Source organism: Hippocampus guttulatus, chromosome 19 (assembly GCF_054856545.1).
Source record: "Hippocampus guttulatus isolate MCC_2025c chromosome 19, RoL_Hgut_1.0, whole genome shotgun sequence".
In the NCBI taxonomy this organism is placed as follows: domain Eukaryota; kingdom Metazoa; phylum Chordata; class Actinopteri; order Syngnathiformes; family Syngnathidae; genus Hippocampus; species Hippocampus guttulatus.
This window is the reverse complement of record NC_141279.1, coordinates 403715-421856: the sequence shown is the minus strand read 5'-3', so window position 1 is coordinate 421856 and position 18142 is coordinate 403715. Positions and strand designations below refer to the sequence as shown.

General features: G+C 51.2%; 1 protein-coding gene across 3 annotated transcripts in view; it reads left to right on the top strand.

The window, feature by feature from the left end:
* Window positions 1-18142, top strand: part of atrnl1b (attractin-like 1b) — a 32171-nt gene that overhangs the window by 137 nt on the left and 13892 nt on the right. The window contains exons 1-20 of one of the 3 annotated variants that reach the window (XM_086137874.1): window positions 2427-3587; window positions 5247-5330; window positions 5679-5792; window positions 6479-6607; window positions 6846-7054; window positions 7151-7325; window positions 7694-7781; window positions 7853-8114; window positions 8216-8399; window positions 8503-8657; window positions 8870-8954; window positions 9027-9241; window positions 9391-9509; window positions 9817-9949; window positions 10253-10440; window positions 11144-11357; window positions 11942-12133; window positions 13667-13891; window positions 14051-14188; window positions 14916-15009. In XM_086137874.1, coding sequence (XP_085994000.1) covers window positions 3322-3587; window positions 5247-5330; window positions 5679-5792; window positions 6479-6607; window positions 6846-7054; window positions 7151-7325; window positions 7694-7781; window positions 7853-8114; window positions 8216-8399; window positions 8503-8657; window positions 8870-8954; window positions 9027-9241; window positions 9391-9509; window positions 9817-9949; window positions 10253-10440; window positions 11144-11357; window positions 11942-12133; window positions 13667-13891; window positions 14051-14188; window positions 14916-15009 — 3269 coding nt within the window. In that variant the 5' untranslated portion in view covers window positions 2427-3321. Of the gene's footprint in view, window positions 1-2426; window positions 3588-5246; window positions 5331-5678; window positions 5793-6478; window positions 6608-6845; window positions 7055-7150; window positions 7326-7693; window positions 7782-7852; window positions 8115-8215; window positions 8400-8502; window positions 8658-8869; window positions 8955-9026; window positions 9242-9390; window positions 9510-9816; window positions 9950-10252; window positions 10441-11143; window positions 11358-11941; window positions 12134-13666; window positions 13892-14050; window positions 14189-14915; window positions 15010-18142 lie in introns of those variants that run through there. The other 2 variants (XM_086137873.1, XM_086137875.1) reach the window with 2 other exon arrangements.

The following is an 18142-nucleotide window of genomic DNA, read 5'->3' as shown; positions in this document are numbered from 1 at the left end:
GTGAGTGGCGCTGCCCCCCCACCCCCTTCCCAGCTTACTCCTCCCTGCCTGCAGAATACACACACATACACAAAACCACTTGGAAACTCCCTTTTAGTTTTAAATCCAAGGAAGTCTCATGAGAAAATAAAGATGTGCTTGACTTAGTACTTTTACTTATTTGCATCGAGACCGTTTTTTACAGTTGATTAAAAAAAAAAAAAAACAGCACATCCCTGTGCCATCCCCAAAAATTGGAGCAAGAAAAAGCCAGTATTGATGTGACTTTAAACTGAACAGCTGAATCTAAACTGGCTTGCCCCACCCACTTAAACTGGAGCTGTGGCACATTCAAGCCCTTGTTAAATGGTCCGCACACAAGTGCCTCCGATTAACCCCAAATAAAGTTCGGCTGACTTTGCTTGAGTTAGTCTTTAGTGACTTGGTTATGGTTAGTCGCCATTTTACGCCCCCCCCCCCCCCCAAGTTTGAACCGGGCTTTGTTATGTTCCAGCGCATTCCTCCCATTCCTCCTCACGCTCGCTGCTCTCCCACGGGCTCCCTTTCAGGTTCACCACTTTGTTATTTGCACATGGTAAAAAAAGGGGAAAAAAACGGGATGGGATGTTTTGGGCATTTAAAGTGCTTGGAAAGGTTTGTACAAACAAAACGTGACAAATACGCAATGTGACATGCCGGCCCATTCGTCTTCATTTCTTTATTTATCGATCGAATTCCCGCTCGCCTCTCCCGCTCTCCTGTGTAGCCGGTGCCGACTGTATCTGGTTACCGTGACGACCAGGAGTGCGTCCGGCGGATTTGCGCCAAGTCTCGTGGCTCCTTCTCGTTCAGAATGTTGAGGGAAAAAAAAGTCAACGTAAAAGAATCGATTTCTATTTTTACTCAATTGAGGCAGCGCAAAGTACCACTCATCAGAGCTGCTTAGCTTTGGGCTTTGACGCTCAGAAAAGTGCGTGAAAAGGGCGCTTCTTGTCCCAGCCTAGCTGTCGTGTCATGATCTCGGGGCGCTTTTTCATAAATTAGCCTACTTGTGGATTTTTGCGCTGCTGCGTTTGATGTGCACGCCTTGGCCACCGGGGCTCAGTGTCATATGAACGGATAGGCAGTTGCTTTGCAGGCGATAAAGAATATTTGTCTGGTTATTGTCCATTATCTGTCGACGTGTTGAATTGTCCTTTACTTGAAGGGATCTGAAGCCACAAGTGTTTATCGCCGGTATACGCTTGAAAGTTCAAAAGGAACAAAACAAAAAAGAAGCGGCGCGTGCAGTTTGTCAGAAGCTATTCACTCCCTGCAAAGGAGAGAACAGACTGGAATGATGATGACGACGACGTCTCGGCGTGAGCTCCGAGCGGAGGGTGGTCTTAGCCATTCTCGCCCCCTCGCGCTCTGTCCACGGCAGACAAAGTGTCTTGTTAGTAATCCGGCAAGGGGAATTCCTGGAGTGCAGCAGACCTTTGGAAGCGCTTGGACTACATGGGTGGCGTTGTTACTTTTTTTCTTTTTAATGCAGTCAGTGATTTACTGTAGATCCACTGGTGTTTGTCCATGTGGGAGCAAAGGGGAAAAGCGGGACCCTTCTTTGAATGTTTTAAGTCGCAAAGCGCGTCAGTTACTGATTTTTTGCTCGCGACATTCACATAAAGAGCATTCTTCGCCAGTGAATCACAGGTCAAAGGTCACTGAATCGACTCCAAATTGAACCCTCGTCAATTCTTGGGCCGCAGCCAAGTTGGTACATTGAAAAGAAAAGGTCCTCCCAACCTCCTCTGCCTTTCGTTTAGACGTTTTCATCTAAACTGGTGCCTGGGCTGACTGTTACGTCTGGGAATTTCCAAAGAAAAGCAAGCCGAGCGTCTCTTTTGGCTGCCTCCCTGTTGTTTGGGGAACGCCGAGAAACGCGGCGCACTCGCAAAAACACCTTGCGGAGATGGGAAGGGAGCCACGGTGCAATAATATGGGTTTTACTTTAGCGTTAAGCCTGCTGGAATATAGCGAGGGGTACAAGCGTGTGTGAAAATGTTGATGCCGGCTCATAATGTTCCGAATATGACGGATACATTTATTTAAAATGAGTCGGAGAGTTATTGAATGATGACTCGGATAAAACGGCTTGAACACGTGCATTTTTTGTTGTTTTTATTTGTGCTGCTTATCAGTATGATCGTGGGCGAGCTGTAAATGTGGACATTTAATATTGAATTTTATGGCTCAGTTTACCGTTGCGCTTTGACTGTGCATTTCCTCGAATCTTCAAAACACACCGCAGCTCCATTCTTATTGGCGCTGTGCATACAGGAGGTGCAGTTTTTTTTTTTTCCTTCAGACAATGTTTCAAAAATACCGTAGTAAGTCATCCATCGGAGCGCATTGCACTGCCATCTTTTGGTGAGAATACAGAATCTGTTTTGGAGCGAGTGCGCATGCGCCGAACAAGGGCTCTCCGGATGTTGGAAGAAGTCATTGATTCCTTCACTTATTGGAGTTAATTTCAGGTCCCAATACAGGGCACGAATATACAACGTACGTTGAGGATCAAATGTTAGGCGCGTTTCAAAAGAATGTTTCATCACGTTTCGTGTACCTAAACGGACGACCTGTCCCTTTAAATGGGAGTCGTTCTCCATTGCGCATGCGGATTTCGTGTTTAGCTTTCTCCAACCTGAGGAGCCGACTCGGGACGCGTTCGCTGTCAGTTCTTGTTTTGTTTAGACAGCAACAACGCCGATTTGCCATCTTGGATTAAAATAACCCAAAATCAGGTCGCCGTTCGGACGCGTGGCGGGAGTGGGCCCAAACGAGCGCTTCAAGTGCTCCCTAACCCCGCTTCCACTGTTCCAGTCGGCGAGAGGACAGCCTCATCCTCCTCCTCCTCCTCCTCCTCCTCCTCCTCCTCCTTTCCTCCTCCTCTACGACCTCCACATCCATGTTGGCGGCCGCAGCCCTCGCGTTGGTTCCGGGGGTTCCGAGCCTTTGTTCTGGCGTGGACGACGTCCGGCTCCGTTGCCGCGGCTTGTGGAAGGACTCGCGGCGTGGCACGACACCCCGTGGCCTGTCTTGAGGATAGTTGACGCGTTAAAAATGGCTGCGATTTGAACGACGAGGGAGAGAGAGCGAGGGGGGAAAAAAGAGAGCGGTCATGAATCAATGCTGGGACGCTGCGCAGAAGCTAAACGGGCTAACAGATGATGCGTTAGCTCTCCGCTAAACGAGACTTTCAACCCGCTCGCATCCCCCGTTTGGAATTCCTACCTGACTCCGGAAACCAGAAAGCGGCGATTCCCCCCCAACCCACGTTTTGCACGCAGTCTCCATTTAAATATGCAGAACTTTTTTTTAGTCCCACTTGAAACACTTTTGCAATTTTTCCCCAAAATGAATCCGGCCGGGAGATGTTCGGATCAACCAACCCGTGGAAGATACTTGGTGGCGGCGTGGGTTCTGGTCCACTTGGTCGTGTTCGCCCACTCTTCGCCGCCCAAAGACTGTGACAAGTCGTGTCTGTCCGGGAAATGTCTCAACGGGTCGTGCGTGTGCGAGCCGGGATGGGTGGGAGACCAGTGCCAGCATTGCCAGGGCCGCTTCAAGTAAGTTGTTCAGCTTCACCAGTTTTTGGCAACCCATGTTTTTTTTTTTTTTTTTTTAATACGGGCTAGGGATTGGTGACACCAATCACCATTAATCGAAAGCCCTGATGTCACGCGTAGTAAATTCCGGGTGGCACATGCCCAGATGGCACCATTAGTAAACAAGCCCCTCAGATGGAGTGATTGATAAAACTGGAACTGACTTGTTTTGTTTTTTGCCTTCTTATTTATTCACTTAGTTTGAATGTGTGAAGTGTCAGCCGGAAAAAAAGGATGTTATGTGGGGTAAATTGCTTCCAAGGGAGGTGGAATGGCAGCTGGATTTTCTTTTCCTTTTTTTTTACGAAATCAGTAGCTTTATTGAAAAAATCCACTGTGTTAAAAAATTCCTTTGGGATTTATATGTAAACAAATTGTCACAACTTAAATGACAGTTGCTGCTTTCACACAAAAATAAACTTTTCAATAGTCAATATTGGGTGGGATGCTTTTTGTGTGTACAAATGCCTTTTTAAGGTCATATTAAATAACTTTGTTAGCTCCATAATATAGTGAATTTCTCACCGTAAATGCCTTCATTGTTCAAGTCATGGTCGTGACTGATACCACCATTCTCCACGTCAAAACACAAGGGAGTAGTTATGTTGACTTTTGATTTTACGTTTGTCGTGGCAAGAAATCCAACCCCCACTTTGTGGCAGCTCTATATCAAGACGATGGCGCGGAAGTATGGTTACGTTGAGAAACAGGAAGTCGTGGATGCCCTTGGCCTTAGAAAGGCTTGTCATTGGACATGGCCTCAAGACACAATTCAAGGAAAGCCAAAACATGCGGCCCCTTGGGGGGGAAAGTCTTTTGGGCAGGCTTCTGGCTGTGGCCGCGGGTTCATTTTGGGTGACGAAAACAGAGACAAGTAAATGATCCTAATAGCCGCCGGTGTACAATTGGTCAAACTTTTATTAAAGTGTCCTTTGCTGCCAGATCAAAAGTAATTATACCAGAACCCCCCCCCCCCCCCCCCAAAAACGTACATAACACAAATAACGGCTTAACACAGTGCAAGTTGTTGGGACTTTGTCCCTCAGGGGCTCAGCAGTTTTTACGCTGGATGCCCTTCCCGATGCAAACGGGCATACTCTGTTTTCAATCTTTTTCATTGTTTTTTTTTCCCTCTTTTTTTTTTAAATGGTAAAAAAAAAAAAAGTCAAATTGGAGGCATTATTTCTTTGTCTTACCATAAATGTCCTTTAGAGTGCGTTTAATTTACACAATGTAGTTGGATGAAGGTAATCCTTTTCGGAGCATACGGCAGTGCTGGAGATAGGTGGGGTGGAGCACCGGGCCTATCTGTGGGACATTTTGCGGCTAAACGCTATCACCAATCAGCATTGAAGCGCATCACTGGAGATACGAACGCTGCATGGGCAAAGTATTCGCAGCCCTTTTCACGTTTTCCTTCCAACCTGATTCCAAAACGGATCCCGTTCCTTTGTTTTTCCCCTCAAAATTCTACTCACAGTACACCACTTTGACAACATAATGAAACTGCAAATACTTTCCAGGCACACGATATCGGGCGGTGACTCCGCCCACGACCTCTAATTACCGAGTTAATGTCGCGAGCTATTAATCTACTCTCCTTCTGCCTTTTCTTTTCAGGTTGACCGAGCCCTCGGGCTTCCTGACGGACGGGCCGATCAACTACAAGTACAAAACAAAATGCACCTGGCTTATCGAGGGCTAGTGAGTAACTCTGATTGACGTTCATAAGTGCGGCCGGACAGCGCGTGTCCCTTTTGAACGGCCGGCTTTTAATTGGCCCCCGTTCAGAGAGACGCAGGCGTTAACATCGCTGAACGTGCGCGTTCCGCCGAGTTGCCACGGCAACCGCAGTCATTGCAAGGACAAGGCCGTTTGCCATCAAGATTGTTGCATCTACGGTGTACCGGCCTCGGTGGCTATTCATTTACCTTTCTGCCGTTTGGTTCTTGGCGTAACATCGGACGAAATGTCCTGACAATTACTACCAGCATTCAATCAATAAAGATGGAAGGGAAATGCTTCATCTGCGACGTTTTTTTTCTTCAACAGCCCGAACGCCGTGCTCCGCTTACGCTTCAACCACTTTGCTACGGAGTGTAGCTGGGACCACATGTACATTTACGACGGAGACTCCGTGTACGCTCCTCTCATTGCTGTTTTCAGGTGAGGGGCCCCCCCCCCCCAAAAAAAAAACCTCCCAATCCAAGCATTTTAGCTCGTGTTTTGTTTTCACGTTGACTTTTTGTTCTTCTGGTGCACCAATATTATTGTACGTCTGTACTCCTAAAATGCCCCGGTATTACAACATTGAAACCACAAAGCTTCCAAGGCGACGTGCCGCAGCACAAAACAACTTCTGCTGACTGCCTGGCACAGTTGCAATTCTGACGAATCGTTACATTTTCGGATTGAAACAAACCCAGCTTACTCAACTGTGCTGTTGTGGCCAGCAGAATCGTTAGTCTGGTTCCGATGTCACTTTGTCTCATAGCCCAAAGTTGTACTCATCTTCCTAGAGAAGGAAACCCGCTTTGCTGCTACCCATAGTTTAGATGCAAGTAAAAAAACGTTTGACTCTCTAAGTGTTTTTCTCGATTGCATTTCGAATGGAAGTGCATTTTAAACGTTCACCCGTGTACTTGATTACTCGAGACACCAAAAAGTAGCGGTGGTCTTCTGGCAAATTTTTTTCACCGCTACAACATTTGCGACAGAAGTGCCGAGCGGCCACGGCAAAAATATCATTGCAGTCTCCTCCCGAATCTCCCCACCGCCATCGTGATACATTTTGCGTATTTTGGAGGGGGGGGGGGGGGGGAATGAAGCCGATTTGCATCTTTTGTTCACAGCGGCCTCATTGTACCGGAGGTGCTGGGAAACGAGACCGTCCCCGAAGTGGAGACGATGTCGGGCTACGCGCTGCTGCACTTCTTCAGCGACGCCGCCTACAACCTGACAGGATTTGAAATATTCTACTCGTGAGTGCGCCGCTCCACTTTTCCATCCTTTCCGACAACGGCAGGCAAGCTGATCGATGCCGATTGTCGTCCGTACGCTGTGATAACTTTCTCACTTGCAGCTAGATAAGGGAGAGTGGCGTTTCGAAACATCCAGGGAATAGATTCAAATCATTCCAACGTTTGTTTCCCTAATGGCCGAGTGGGGGCGTTTATGGTTTTTGGATGTTTATGTTGGCCACTGCGCGTGTGTGTCCAGGATCAACTCGTGTCCCGGCAACTGCTCGGGCCACGGGAAGTGCACGCCGGGCAACTCGGCGGCCAGCCGCGTGTACTGCGAGTGCGACAAGTACTGGAAGGGGGAAGCTTGCGACATCCCGTACTGTCGCAACAACTGCGGCAGCCCCGACCGCGGCTACTGCGACCTCACCGGCGAGAAGCTGTGCGTTTGCAACGACAGCTGGCAAGGTGAGAGCGTATGTCCAGCCATGTATGTAGTAAGTGCAGAACGTAAGCGGGCGTGCGGTCATGACACTCGGCACGCAACCCTCCTAACCCTCTCAGGCCCGGACTGCTCCCTCGGCGTGCCGTCCGCCGAGTCGTTCTGGGTGTTGCCCAGCGTCAAGCCCTTCGGCACCTCGCTGGGCCGGGCCTCCCACGGGGTCGCCGTGCAGGATAAGGTCATGTGGGTGGTGGGCGGCTACACCTTCAACGTCACCTCCTTCCAGATGATCCTCAAGTAAGCCCCGCCGGAACACTCGGCAGACACGTCTTTAGGTACCCGAGTGAGATCCTATAGAAAACGCGCCGCCCTCGCAAAGGGAACCCGAGGCGGCTCGATTTCGTACTCGGGATAACTCGATGCGCTTCACAAAAAGCCTGCGTTTCGAAATGCAACATTTCAAGGCAAATGCATTTCAGACATTCCAAAAAGAATTTGACCGAAGAGAAAAGTGTTTTGCTAAAATGACCAACGACATTGACAGAAGACTTTAAAAACATTTGGAGCATTTCCAAGTCAAATCATGAAACGCAACTTTGTCCGGCAAATTAGATTTCAAAAAGTTCTCCGTTTATGCGCTCGCTAAAGTGGCCGTTGCTTTCCAGCTACAACCTGGAGAGCGGCATTTGGAACACGGTGCCGATCAACAGCGGGCCCACGCCCAGATACAGCCACTCGCTCGCCTCCTACCAGGTAAGACTCGATTGAGCGGGACCGCCAAAGCGAGCGCCGGCGTCACCCGGCGCGTCTTCTCCCGCACTCAGGAGGACATCTTCATGTTCGGCGGGAAGCTGGAGTCCGGCTGGGCCAACGTGACCGACGAGCTGTGGGTGTTCAACATTCCCGCTCGCGCCTGGCAGCGGAAGAACCCCGTGGCGGGCTCGCCCGCCCAGGTGCAGCTGTACGCGGTGGAAGGTCACACGGCGCACTGCGTGGTCCTGGACGGCGGCGAGGCGGTCATGCTGGTCATCTTCGGCTACTCGCCCCTGTACAGCTACATCAGCAACGTTCAGGAGTATCATCTGAGTGAGTCCTCCCGCTTCGAACGCCAGCCGTGCCCCCGCTTGCTCACATTTGGATGACCGATTGGGGGGGGGGGGGGGGGGGGGCTGATTTGCACCCTGCAGGAAGCAACACCTGGATGGTGCCAGAGACCAAAGGTGCCATCCCGCAGGGAGGCTACGGCCACACCAGCACCTACGATCCAGCCGGCGGCAGCGTTTACGTCCACGGAGGCTACAAGGCGCTGCCGGCCAGCAAATTTGGCCTGGTGGACGACCTCTATCGCTACGATGTCAACACGCGCACGTGGTGGGTTTGCTGAGGCGCGGCTGGATTTCTCATTTTCGAGTCGGCCGAGCCCGTGTTTTGTCCACGCCTTCAATCTGTTGGCTCGGGACGGTTGTCGTTGTAGGTTCATCCTGCGAGAAAGCGGGATCCCGCGCTACCTCCACTCCGCCGTGCTCCTCAGCGGGACCCTGCTGATCTTCGGCGGCAACACGCACAACGACACGTCCCTAAGCAACGGCGCCAAGTGCTTTTCGGCGGACTTCCTGGCGTACGACATCGGTGAGGCCCGCCGAGGCGTCCGGCAGCCAGCGGGGAAACCGGAGGAGGGCGTTTGCCGGCCGTCCAGTGCGGATTTTCTTTTCCCTCCCTCATTCCTTGTCGCCTTCTTACCTTCGGAAGCATCGGCGTCAATCACGTTTCATCCGAAAGAACGGATGAGCGACCCGCGGTGACTTTAGCCTCATCCTCCCTGACTTGTGGTTTCTCGTCAGCGTGCGACGAGTGGAGTGTCCTGCCCAAGCCCGACCTGCACAGGGACGTCAACCGCTTCGGACACTCGGCCGCGGTCAGCAACGGGTGAGTCGCGGAACCTCGCGCGTGCTCCGCAGACGTCTTGGGGTGGGGGTTTGACCGCCTCGCCCTCGCCAGGTCCATGTTCGTGTTCGGCGGCTTCTCCGGCGTCCTCCTCAATGACGTGCTGCTGTATCGGCCGCCCAGCTGCCGCGCTTTCTCCACGGAGGGACGGTGCGCCAAGGCCGGCCCGGGGGTGCGCTGCGTCTGGAGCGCAGGCCGATGCCTGCCCTGGGAGGCCGGCGTCGGCGCGGGCGGCATCAGCCCCGCCCCTTTTTGCCCGCCGAAACCAGGTTGCGACCGCTTGAATAGTGAAACGTCCACCTCATCTTTTTCGTGATCGTCCCCGTCGATATTTCTCTCGCTTCCTCTGGCATCGATCGACCCCCGGGAATCGATACGCGCGCGGGCTCATCGTTTCGTCTTCCTCTCCTTCGTTCAGGCACCGTGGATGAGCTGTGCTACCGCTTCTCCGACTGCGCCAGCTGCACGGCAAACACCAACGGGTGCCAGTGGTGCGACGACAAGAAGTGTATCTCGTTATACACTAACTGTAGTCTTGTGAGTACGCCAACAGGGGGCGTCAGAGCAGCATTTTTCACCTCGCGGTCCTTCTCAACTCATGATCTCGTGCATTTCTTCTGACGTCTAGGCCTCCGTTTAATACACAGTGTATATGAATAATATTCATATAATATTATTGTGAATAGTCCGGCGAATCCCTCCGAGGTTGTCCATTTTGACATTTTCAACAGGGGACATTCACACCAAAGAATCCCGCCAATTTACTGGCCACTCTTGATTTAGGTAGATAGCAAACAATCGAGGACCGGCTCAATAGAAGTGCCCCCTCCTGTGTTCGCCTTAGAACGTGAGGAACTTCACCGCCTGCCCCGTGCGCAACGAGCGGGTGTGCAGCAAGCTGGCCAACTGCAAGAGCTGCTCGCTGAACCTCAACTGTCACTGGGACCAGAACCAGTCCGAGTGCCACGCTCTGCCCGGTAAGATTGCAACTGCAGGTGTGTGGAGGCTCCCTCGTTGGTGGAAATGCATTTTTTCAAAGAATATTCAAAAGTGTCAGTGTTGTACAGCATCTCCATAGATTTGAATCTTTTTTTTTTCTTCTTCTTTTCTTCAATACACTCTCCTATAGAGTCGGACCGTGGGCGTTTTAGGGCTACGGAGATTGCGAAATCTCAACCCAAATCAAATTTCACTCTCGTTTCCCCCACCGATTGAGCAGAATTGTATTGTTTGTCCTGTACAAAAAAAAAGTGTCAATACTTTGCATCATCATTTGGCAGCCCAGCAGTGCAGCGAGGGCTGGAGTCAGGTGGGCGAGGCCTGCCTGCGGATCAACTCCAGCCGCGAGAGCTACGACAACGCCAAGCACTACTGTAAAAATCTCCATGGCAACATCGCCTCGCTCACCTCCGTCAAGCAGGTGGACTTTGTTCTGGATGAGCTGAAGAAGCTGCAGCAGCAGGACAAGGTAGACGGGCCTTTTCGATGATCCACTCTGTTGCATTCCGCTTCTTTTTGTTGTTTTGTATTTTTCCTTGCCTCACTTGGGCGTTTGCACCTGCCCGCAGGTTTTTTTTTTTTTTTGATCTTCTTGTCTTACTCTAGTTAACAAGAGCAGCTTTTGTTCAGTTCTGGGTGCAGGTTAACAGGTGGAGAACGTAGCCGAGTAGGTACCGTGCAGCCACGGCGTCATTCGGTACATAACTAATAACTTGCCCAAATATTCCATGACACTTTTACATTCTACACTCTGTCTGCATTATCACTAAAACAGAGACAGTATCCCAGATAAATACCCCTAAATCTGTTTTTGTCCTGGGGGGGTCAATCCTGCACAAGTAAACATCCCAATTCTTGTGATGAATGCCCCCGCGCCCACCGTCATCTCCCCATGCTGATTTCAACTCCGTTAAAATGGGATGTTGTTTATCAGTCTGCAAGCCTGACACTCCCTCCCCCCTTTTACACTTGAGATTCAAGCCCTGAAGGCAAGTGAAGAAATCATCTGTGAAATGATTTCCTCTGCCCCCCTTTTTTCAATGGCCTATTCAGCCTAAAATGTGACGTCTTTTTAAACGGACGGTGCAACAGAGCAACACAGCCTTTGTGTTTTTATTTATCCGCCTTATGAATATGCATCGACGTGTTTTAAATATCTTGTGTGCCCTTAGCGTTTGTCGCCCTGGGTGGGCCTGAGGAAGATCAACGTGTCGTACTGGGGCTGGGAGGACATGTCGCCTTTCACCAACAGCAGCCTGCGCTGGCTGCCCGGCGAGCCCAGCGACTCGGGTTTCTGCGCCTACCTGGAGGAGCCGCGGGTGTCGGGCCTCCGGGCCAACCCGTGCACGGCCACCGCGCACGGCCTCATATGCGAAAAAGCCACGGGTGAGTGACCGCGCGACGCGTGCCGCATCTTTCGATTGTGTCGCAATTCATTGATTAATCCACAACGATATCATATTAATCATCAAATACTGAAGTTAGATGTCAGTAATAAAATAATCATCGTCCCAAAGCTGTCATGTAGGCACCCCGCGTCAATGAAAGGAAAACTGTGAATGCATAACATAAGAACGATGAGAAAATGTTTTTCAGCCGCAGTCTGAGTCATGAACAATCTCTGCAAAAATAAATCATTTTGATCAGATGAAATAATTGACAGAATAATCCAGTCTCGCTTTCTCCCAAACGCACCGATGTGATCTCTGGTGGCAGCTGATAAATAATAATAATAATAATAATAGATTTTATTTATAAGCGCCTTTCAAGACACCCAAGGACACTTTACAATAACAAAAAACACAAAACAATACGGGTTGAGCAGCGGCAGCCAAAATAGAAACAAAGCATGGAGAGGGCCGGCGGGGGCGGAACGTAGCAAATCAAGAAGGCGGCTGTAGCCAACGTGAGGAAGCGCTGGACAATAATTTCAGGAAATAAACACCCTGCCGCGTTTTGTTCCCCCGCAGGAAACCCCAATCAGGGCTCCCGCCTCCCCTGCAAGAAGCCGTGCTCGCTGCACACCACGTGTGCCAACTGCACCAGCCAGGCCATGGAGTGCATGTGGTGCAGCAGCGCGCGGCGCTGCGTGGACTCCACCGCCTATGTCATCTCCTTCCCGTACGGCCAGTGTCTGGAGTGGCAGACGGGAGACTGCCTGGGTGAGCGCCCCTCAAAACAAAGAACCCCCCCCCCCAAATCCAACCGTGTCTGTGTGGCGGCGATCGCTTTTCCCTTCTGTCGCTTCCTCAAGTTGCCCGTCGATGCTCACGACAGCAGACAAGAAAGGGGAAACTAACCTCTTGTGTTGATGTTTTGTGATTGGATTCGAGAGGTGTTTCGGGGGCTTTGTTATGGCCAATTAGTAGCGCGCAGCCTCCCCTCTCGCCGTTTGATTTCCCCGCTGACCGAGTCGCAAATTGACATGCCGCCTTTGAGAAGTTTATGAACGCCAACGAGGAAAAGGCGACAGAACCTCGATTTGAACAAAAGTAAAATGACGCGTGGTTTTTCTTTGCCTTTTTATTCGCACCATATTCTAAAACGGATCGCTTGTCATTTGCACTTTTTAAAATACAAACATTTTATAGAGAGTCACTCTCGACGGTTGAAGCACAAGTTCACCTTTGCCCGCAACATCATGCTCCGAGATTTGGGCTCCCGAATGCATTTGAAAGCGGTGTCGGTGCCGTAAGCGAAGGTTTCTTCAGGCTTGTTAAACTTGCCCTTCAATTTTGGGGGCCAGTCCAAGCATGGCATTTAGTTGCTTGCTAGAATTGATTTACTTCAAAATCCATGTTGAAGTTGGGTTCTGTATTTTTAAATCTTTTTTTTTTTAAGCGCGGCAAGGGGGGAACCCCCCCCCCCCCCCAGGCTCCTCATCCGTCAAGCTTGGACCGCCTCGTTCCTGCGCCCGTCGACCACTCAAAGCCCTCCACCCCGCCTGTCCCAACGCAATTAAATGGCCTTACTTTGGGCTGATTGCCGCCGTGTTGTCATGGCTACACATCCATTAGCAGACTAGCTGGAGATTGGCTTGACATCAAAGAAGAAGCACTGAGCGTTTGTCTCTTTAAGATGGCGGCGACATTTTCTGTCCAAGAGCGCTTCGTCTGGCGGCCAAAGTGGCAACGCCGCGGCTCCTGCGGCAATTTAGCGGCGAGCCAAAGTGGGCTCCGCGAGTGGATCGAAGCCCTTTTGTAGCTCAGGCAGGGTAAGGGTGCTGCTTTGCACTCAGGCCTCATTCGGTGCCTTGTTTTGTTTTGTTTCTCTCTCTCTCTCTCTTTTTCATCGTCCACGTCGCCGCTTTAAAACCAAAGACTTATCCTTGTATCTGCTCTCACATCTGTTGTTCTGACAGCTTAACAGATAACGCGTTAATGCCCCTGCATAAAGCACTTTAAAGCACCTTAATCTGTCCGTGGCTGAGAAATCCTACTCGATGAAATCCTCTCACACTGTCATTGCGGCACGGGTTCACAATGCAGATGTTTGCCGCCAAGGTGACCTTGCAAATGAAACGTGCGCAATCCCTGCTCACGCCAGGCTGGACTTGACCCATCATTTTAGAACGGAGTCCAAAGAGGGTCAGCCGCAGTGGTTTCAAACATCTTTCACCTTCAAATTCTCCCCTGTTCTGCACCCCCCCAACCCCCCTCCCCCTTTTTTTTTTTTTTTTTTTTTTTGCCCTTCAGCCCAGAATTGCTCGGGTCTGCGGACGTGCGGCCAGTGCCTGGAGCAGCCCGAGTGCGGCTGGTGCGGCGACCCCAGCAGCACGGGCAAGGGCCTTTGCACGGAGGGCTCGTACAGGGGGCCCATGAAGAGGCCGGCCAAGCAGGGGCAGGCCCACGACATGAGCCTGGAGCCGGCCATCTGCCCCAAAGAAAGAGGCTACGAGTGGTCCTTCATTCATTGCCCCGGTGAGAACTCGGCAAAATCGTTGGGAAAATTTGAACGTCTCAACACGAGACTCGAAATGTCTACAAATGCCACAAATATGGTGAATGTCACAATGAGTGAACATGAAGAAGCGATATGACCTCTGTCTTCTCCCCCCCCCCCCCCCCCCCCCCCCACAGCGTGCCAGTGTAACGGCCACAGCACGTGCGTGAACGGCAGCGTGTGCGAGCAGTGCCGCAACCTGACCACGGGTCTTCACTGTCAGACCTGCATGGCCGGTTACCACGGCGACCCCACCAACGGCGGCAAATGCCAAGGTCAGTCCCTGTCAAAACCCTCGCTCTTGGTGTTAGGCCAATTGGTTGAGTGAGCGGCAACAAAGCAAACATCTGCATCATTCCTTTCCTGTCATGGCTTGTCTTAGCCAAGAGATGGCGCTGTTGGACCTCGCTTAGATGGGTCGGACCGTTTTTTTTCTTGGCCCAATGAAGGGCAGATGGCCACACAAATGTCATCAATAGACAAGCAAATATCAGGGATCGCAATGTTAAGCTGATGTTCGAGCAAGCAGCAATGTTGACACCGTGCCCACTGAAGCCCGCCGTAATACACCTGCTCAGTGTTTTAAAGCGGAGCCAAGCACGCGCAACGGGCTCCTGAGCCACGAAACCCGAAAGGACGCCGCCGCGTTCGTCTTTCACACGTTGGACGACGCTGCAGCTATGTTTACGGCCCACGCACATTAAAAAAAAGAATAATCCACAATGTGAGCCTTCTCTGTTAAACGTCAATACGTCGAGTTGAAGGCTGCGGAGTAAAAAGGCAGGTTCAGAGAAGACGGCTGGATTGCCCCCTTGGGATATCCTCATCTTGTATGTCAATGAAGGTCCACGGCCGCGGTTATGTTAGGGCGCTTGACTGGCACGACCCTCCCCCTCGCCTGAATACAGAAAGAAAAAGGGCACCTTTTCTGTGTTGTTGTGGTTGCTGATGTCTGTCTCCCATCCACTCTTTTCCATCTTCTCCCCATCTGTCCCCATCCAGCCTGTAAGTGCAACGGCCATGCGAGTATGTGCCAGGTGCTAACTGGCAAGTGCTTCTGCACCACCAAGGGCATCAAAGGGGACCAGTGCCAGCTGTGAGTACCACACACACAAAACACAATCGTGGCTCAGCTCAGCTCTTCCAATGGCTGCCCTGAACATCATTCGGCTTTTAGAAGCATCATGAAAGAGTGAGATCGGACGGATCGGCGCGGTGGATTTGGCCGTCGAGAACATTCCGGCAAATTCCGCCGTGCGTTTCCAAAGCAAATTGTGTCCCGTCTCAGAAACGTTCATCCCCGGTGATCAATGATGCCATCTTTCATGTATTTCTTTGTCTGGATGAGAGTCTGCCGGTCGGTTCTCTTTTTGATGAAATCGGACGCGGCCATTAATGGAGCCACGTGAAAACAAAACAGAAATGGAGATGAGTTCGGGTTCTTAACCCCACCTTTCAAACACTACGGGGGTGGGGGGCGGGGTGTATCTGCGCAACTGTCGGCCGGCGTTCCAGTGAGTCATTATTGCTGTCAAGGAGAAGTCAGAAGGACACTCCAGATAAGCATACACACATTAGGGGGAAATTAATGGGATTTGGATCACATTAAGGCCCGCTGACTTTCACTCACCTTTTTCTCCTCATTGCGTAATCAAAGTAGAAAGCGACAAGAGCGCCACTCGTATTGCAAGTATAACCTCTGAGGTACATTTGCATCTCATTGTGACTTTTTTTTTTTTAATGGCTCTGTCATAAGCGGTAATTGTCTGACCTTAAGAGATCAGCCGCCCTTCCCGACACGACCCTTCAAAGGTGGATTCCCGTTCTTTTTCCTGACTGCTGGAAAAGCGAAAACTGTTGTGCGGTGGTGTTGGTCACAAAGTGCACCTCCAGCATGATTACTGCCGACAGGGTCAATTTGACCTCTTCAACCAACCGACCTCCATGGATTTAAATCCAAGATGGAAGCAAAATGAACAGCGCCTTGGCCCAATGTTGGTGCGCCTCCCGTCGTAGCGCGATGCGGAGCGACCCCGCGGGGCAGCGGGTGGCTCACAGTCGCGACTGGAAGATGAAAGCCGACGGCAGCGGGCCAATCGCAAGCCATTGAGTGGAGGGATCTGCCCTCGCACAAGATTTGGGACGCTTCCTGGTGCCCATTACTGATGATCAAATTAAAATGAAGCCGGGAATAGAAACGACATGGACGCAACCGTTTCTGACTCATCAGATCACGGTCGGTACGATCAAGCTCTATTATTTCCCTGCAAAGTGATGCTGACGTTTCTAATCTTCAAAATCCAAATGCGTTTTCACCTTCCAACATGAGCGCGCTCAAGTAATTACCTGTTTCGAGTCTAATCAAATTGGTCTATCGATCAACAGTTGAGTCGGTGTGCTGTTTGGTGATGTCATTCCCGCTATCTCGTAGCCTGTAATCAGCCCCCCCGCGCCCCCGCCCCACCTCTGCTGCTCCAACCGGTCTTGTCAGCTCTTGTCTTGGCTGGTCCTCGTAAGCGGGAGCACATCACTCCTGCTCTGGCATCCCTTCACTGGCTCTCGGAGGACTTTGGAACATCCAATGATTTGTTTTCAAATCTTGAAATGGTCCCTCCTTACCTCTCTGAGCTCCCCCGCCCCTGCCCGCTGCCTCCGGTCTGCAGACCAGATCATATATTCGAGGTCGAGAACCAAGCGACGAAAAAAAAAAATAACCCCAATAGTCAAGACCGATTCAATTATGAGACATTTATTTTAATCAACCAAATGTGCCCCCTTTTCCAGTTAGCTTGATCTTGCACTCTGTTTATTTCTGTGATGCCATCCCCTCATTCCCTCCCGTTTTTGTGTGGCGCAAACGTTCAGCTCGGATCACACAGGTCCGAGCGCGTTTTGATTAAATTAAGATACAGCGTAACGATGGCGGACCGCCGTCGAGATGCGCGTCCATGCAGACGGAGATTAAATTAAGATACAGCAGGGAGGAGTGTGCATTCGACCCCCCCCCCCGGACCGCATGCAGGCCTGTCTGTCTGTTCTCCAAACGCGAGTGATGCCGCGTGAGGGTCGAGAAGTGCGTGGCAGCGTTTGTCTCCCTGTCTTTTTGCGCGGGCGTAAAAGAGCACTCCGGCCGCCGCCTGCCTGTTAGCTGCCGTCACTGCGATCCACTCGCTGACGCTTGCGTGACCTTTTTCAATTCGCCACTTAGATATCATGCCAAAGCGATACCTGATCATGTCACTTAATACTCTGAAAGCATGCATCTAGTTCCGCGGCACGCATGCGTTCAAATCTGTTTGTCCTTTGGCTGCTAAAAGCCACCGGAGGGACGTTGGCGCTCGTCCGGCGGTCTAGACGGGACGCGGAACAAATTGAAAGGCTTTTTGTATTCACCATGCGAAACTCAAATGTGTGTCTTCTTGAACCGGTTACCGTTTCATGAGATGCAGTCATTGGCCGCAACCCGGTTTCTGCTCGGATGCGGCCAATAATTCTTCTGAGTGATGACGGTGCTTTCTGAAATACGCATAAAAGCAGAAGTTGCCCTTTAATGCTTCATAACTGCCACCTCCCGTGCAACAACCGCGTCGCCTTTTCAACTCGGGTGGCCTGCCCTCCTGCACACGATCTCCTCTACGACCCCTCGATTGCGCGTTAGCGTCCCGACGCCGCATAAAATAGCACGACCGTGGCACAAACGCATCGTGATCACGGATATCCGCACGCTCAAATGGTCTCTTTGACCACATTGCGCCGCACGTGGACGGTCGACGATAATTAGCCGTTTGCCAGGTTCAAGTGCAGCAATGTTACAACGTGACTTGAGAGGCACCGTGCGCCAAGAAATAAATGCTCTGCGTTGCGTATTGAGCGAGATTTCCAACACAAAAACAAGTCGGGGGGGGGGGGGGGGGGGGACAGAAATGCTTGAAAACAAGAAATCACACGGTAGCTCCCCTCCACAAGTGAAAGCCGAGGAAACGGAGTTGGCTTCCACAAGCGCAGTGCAAAAGAAAGGCTGAAAACTGCCGCTGATTCATCGCGTGATTAAAGGGATGTGACATTCTCTCTCGGGTGGCAATCAAACCTCGCAAGCGCTGCTGTCATCGTTCACGTCCTCGTCTCGCTCGCATGCCGGGTGACTGTTTGCGCCGCGCCCGACGCCGTTTAGTCATGCCGCTTTCCATCTTTGCCGTTCGGATGGACATGCCGCAGACGCCGCCGGCTCG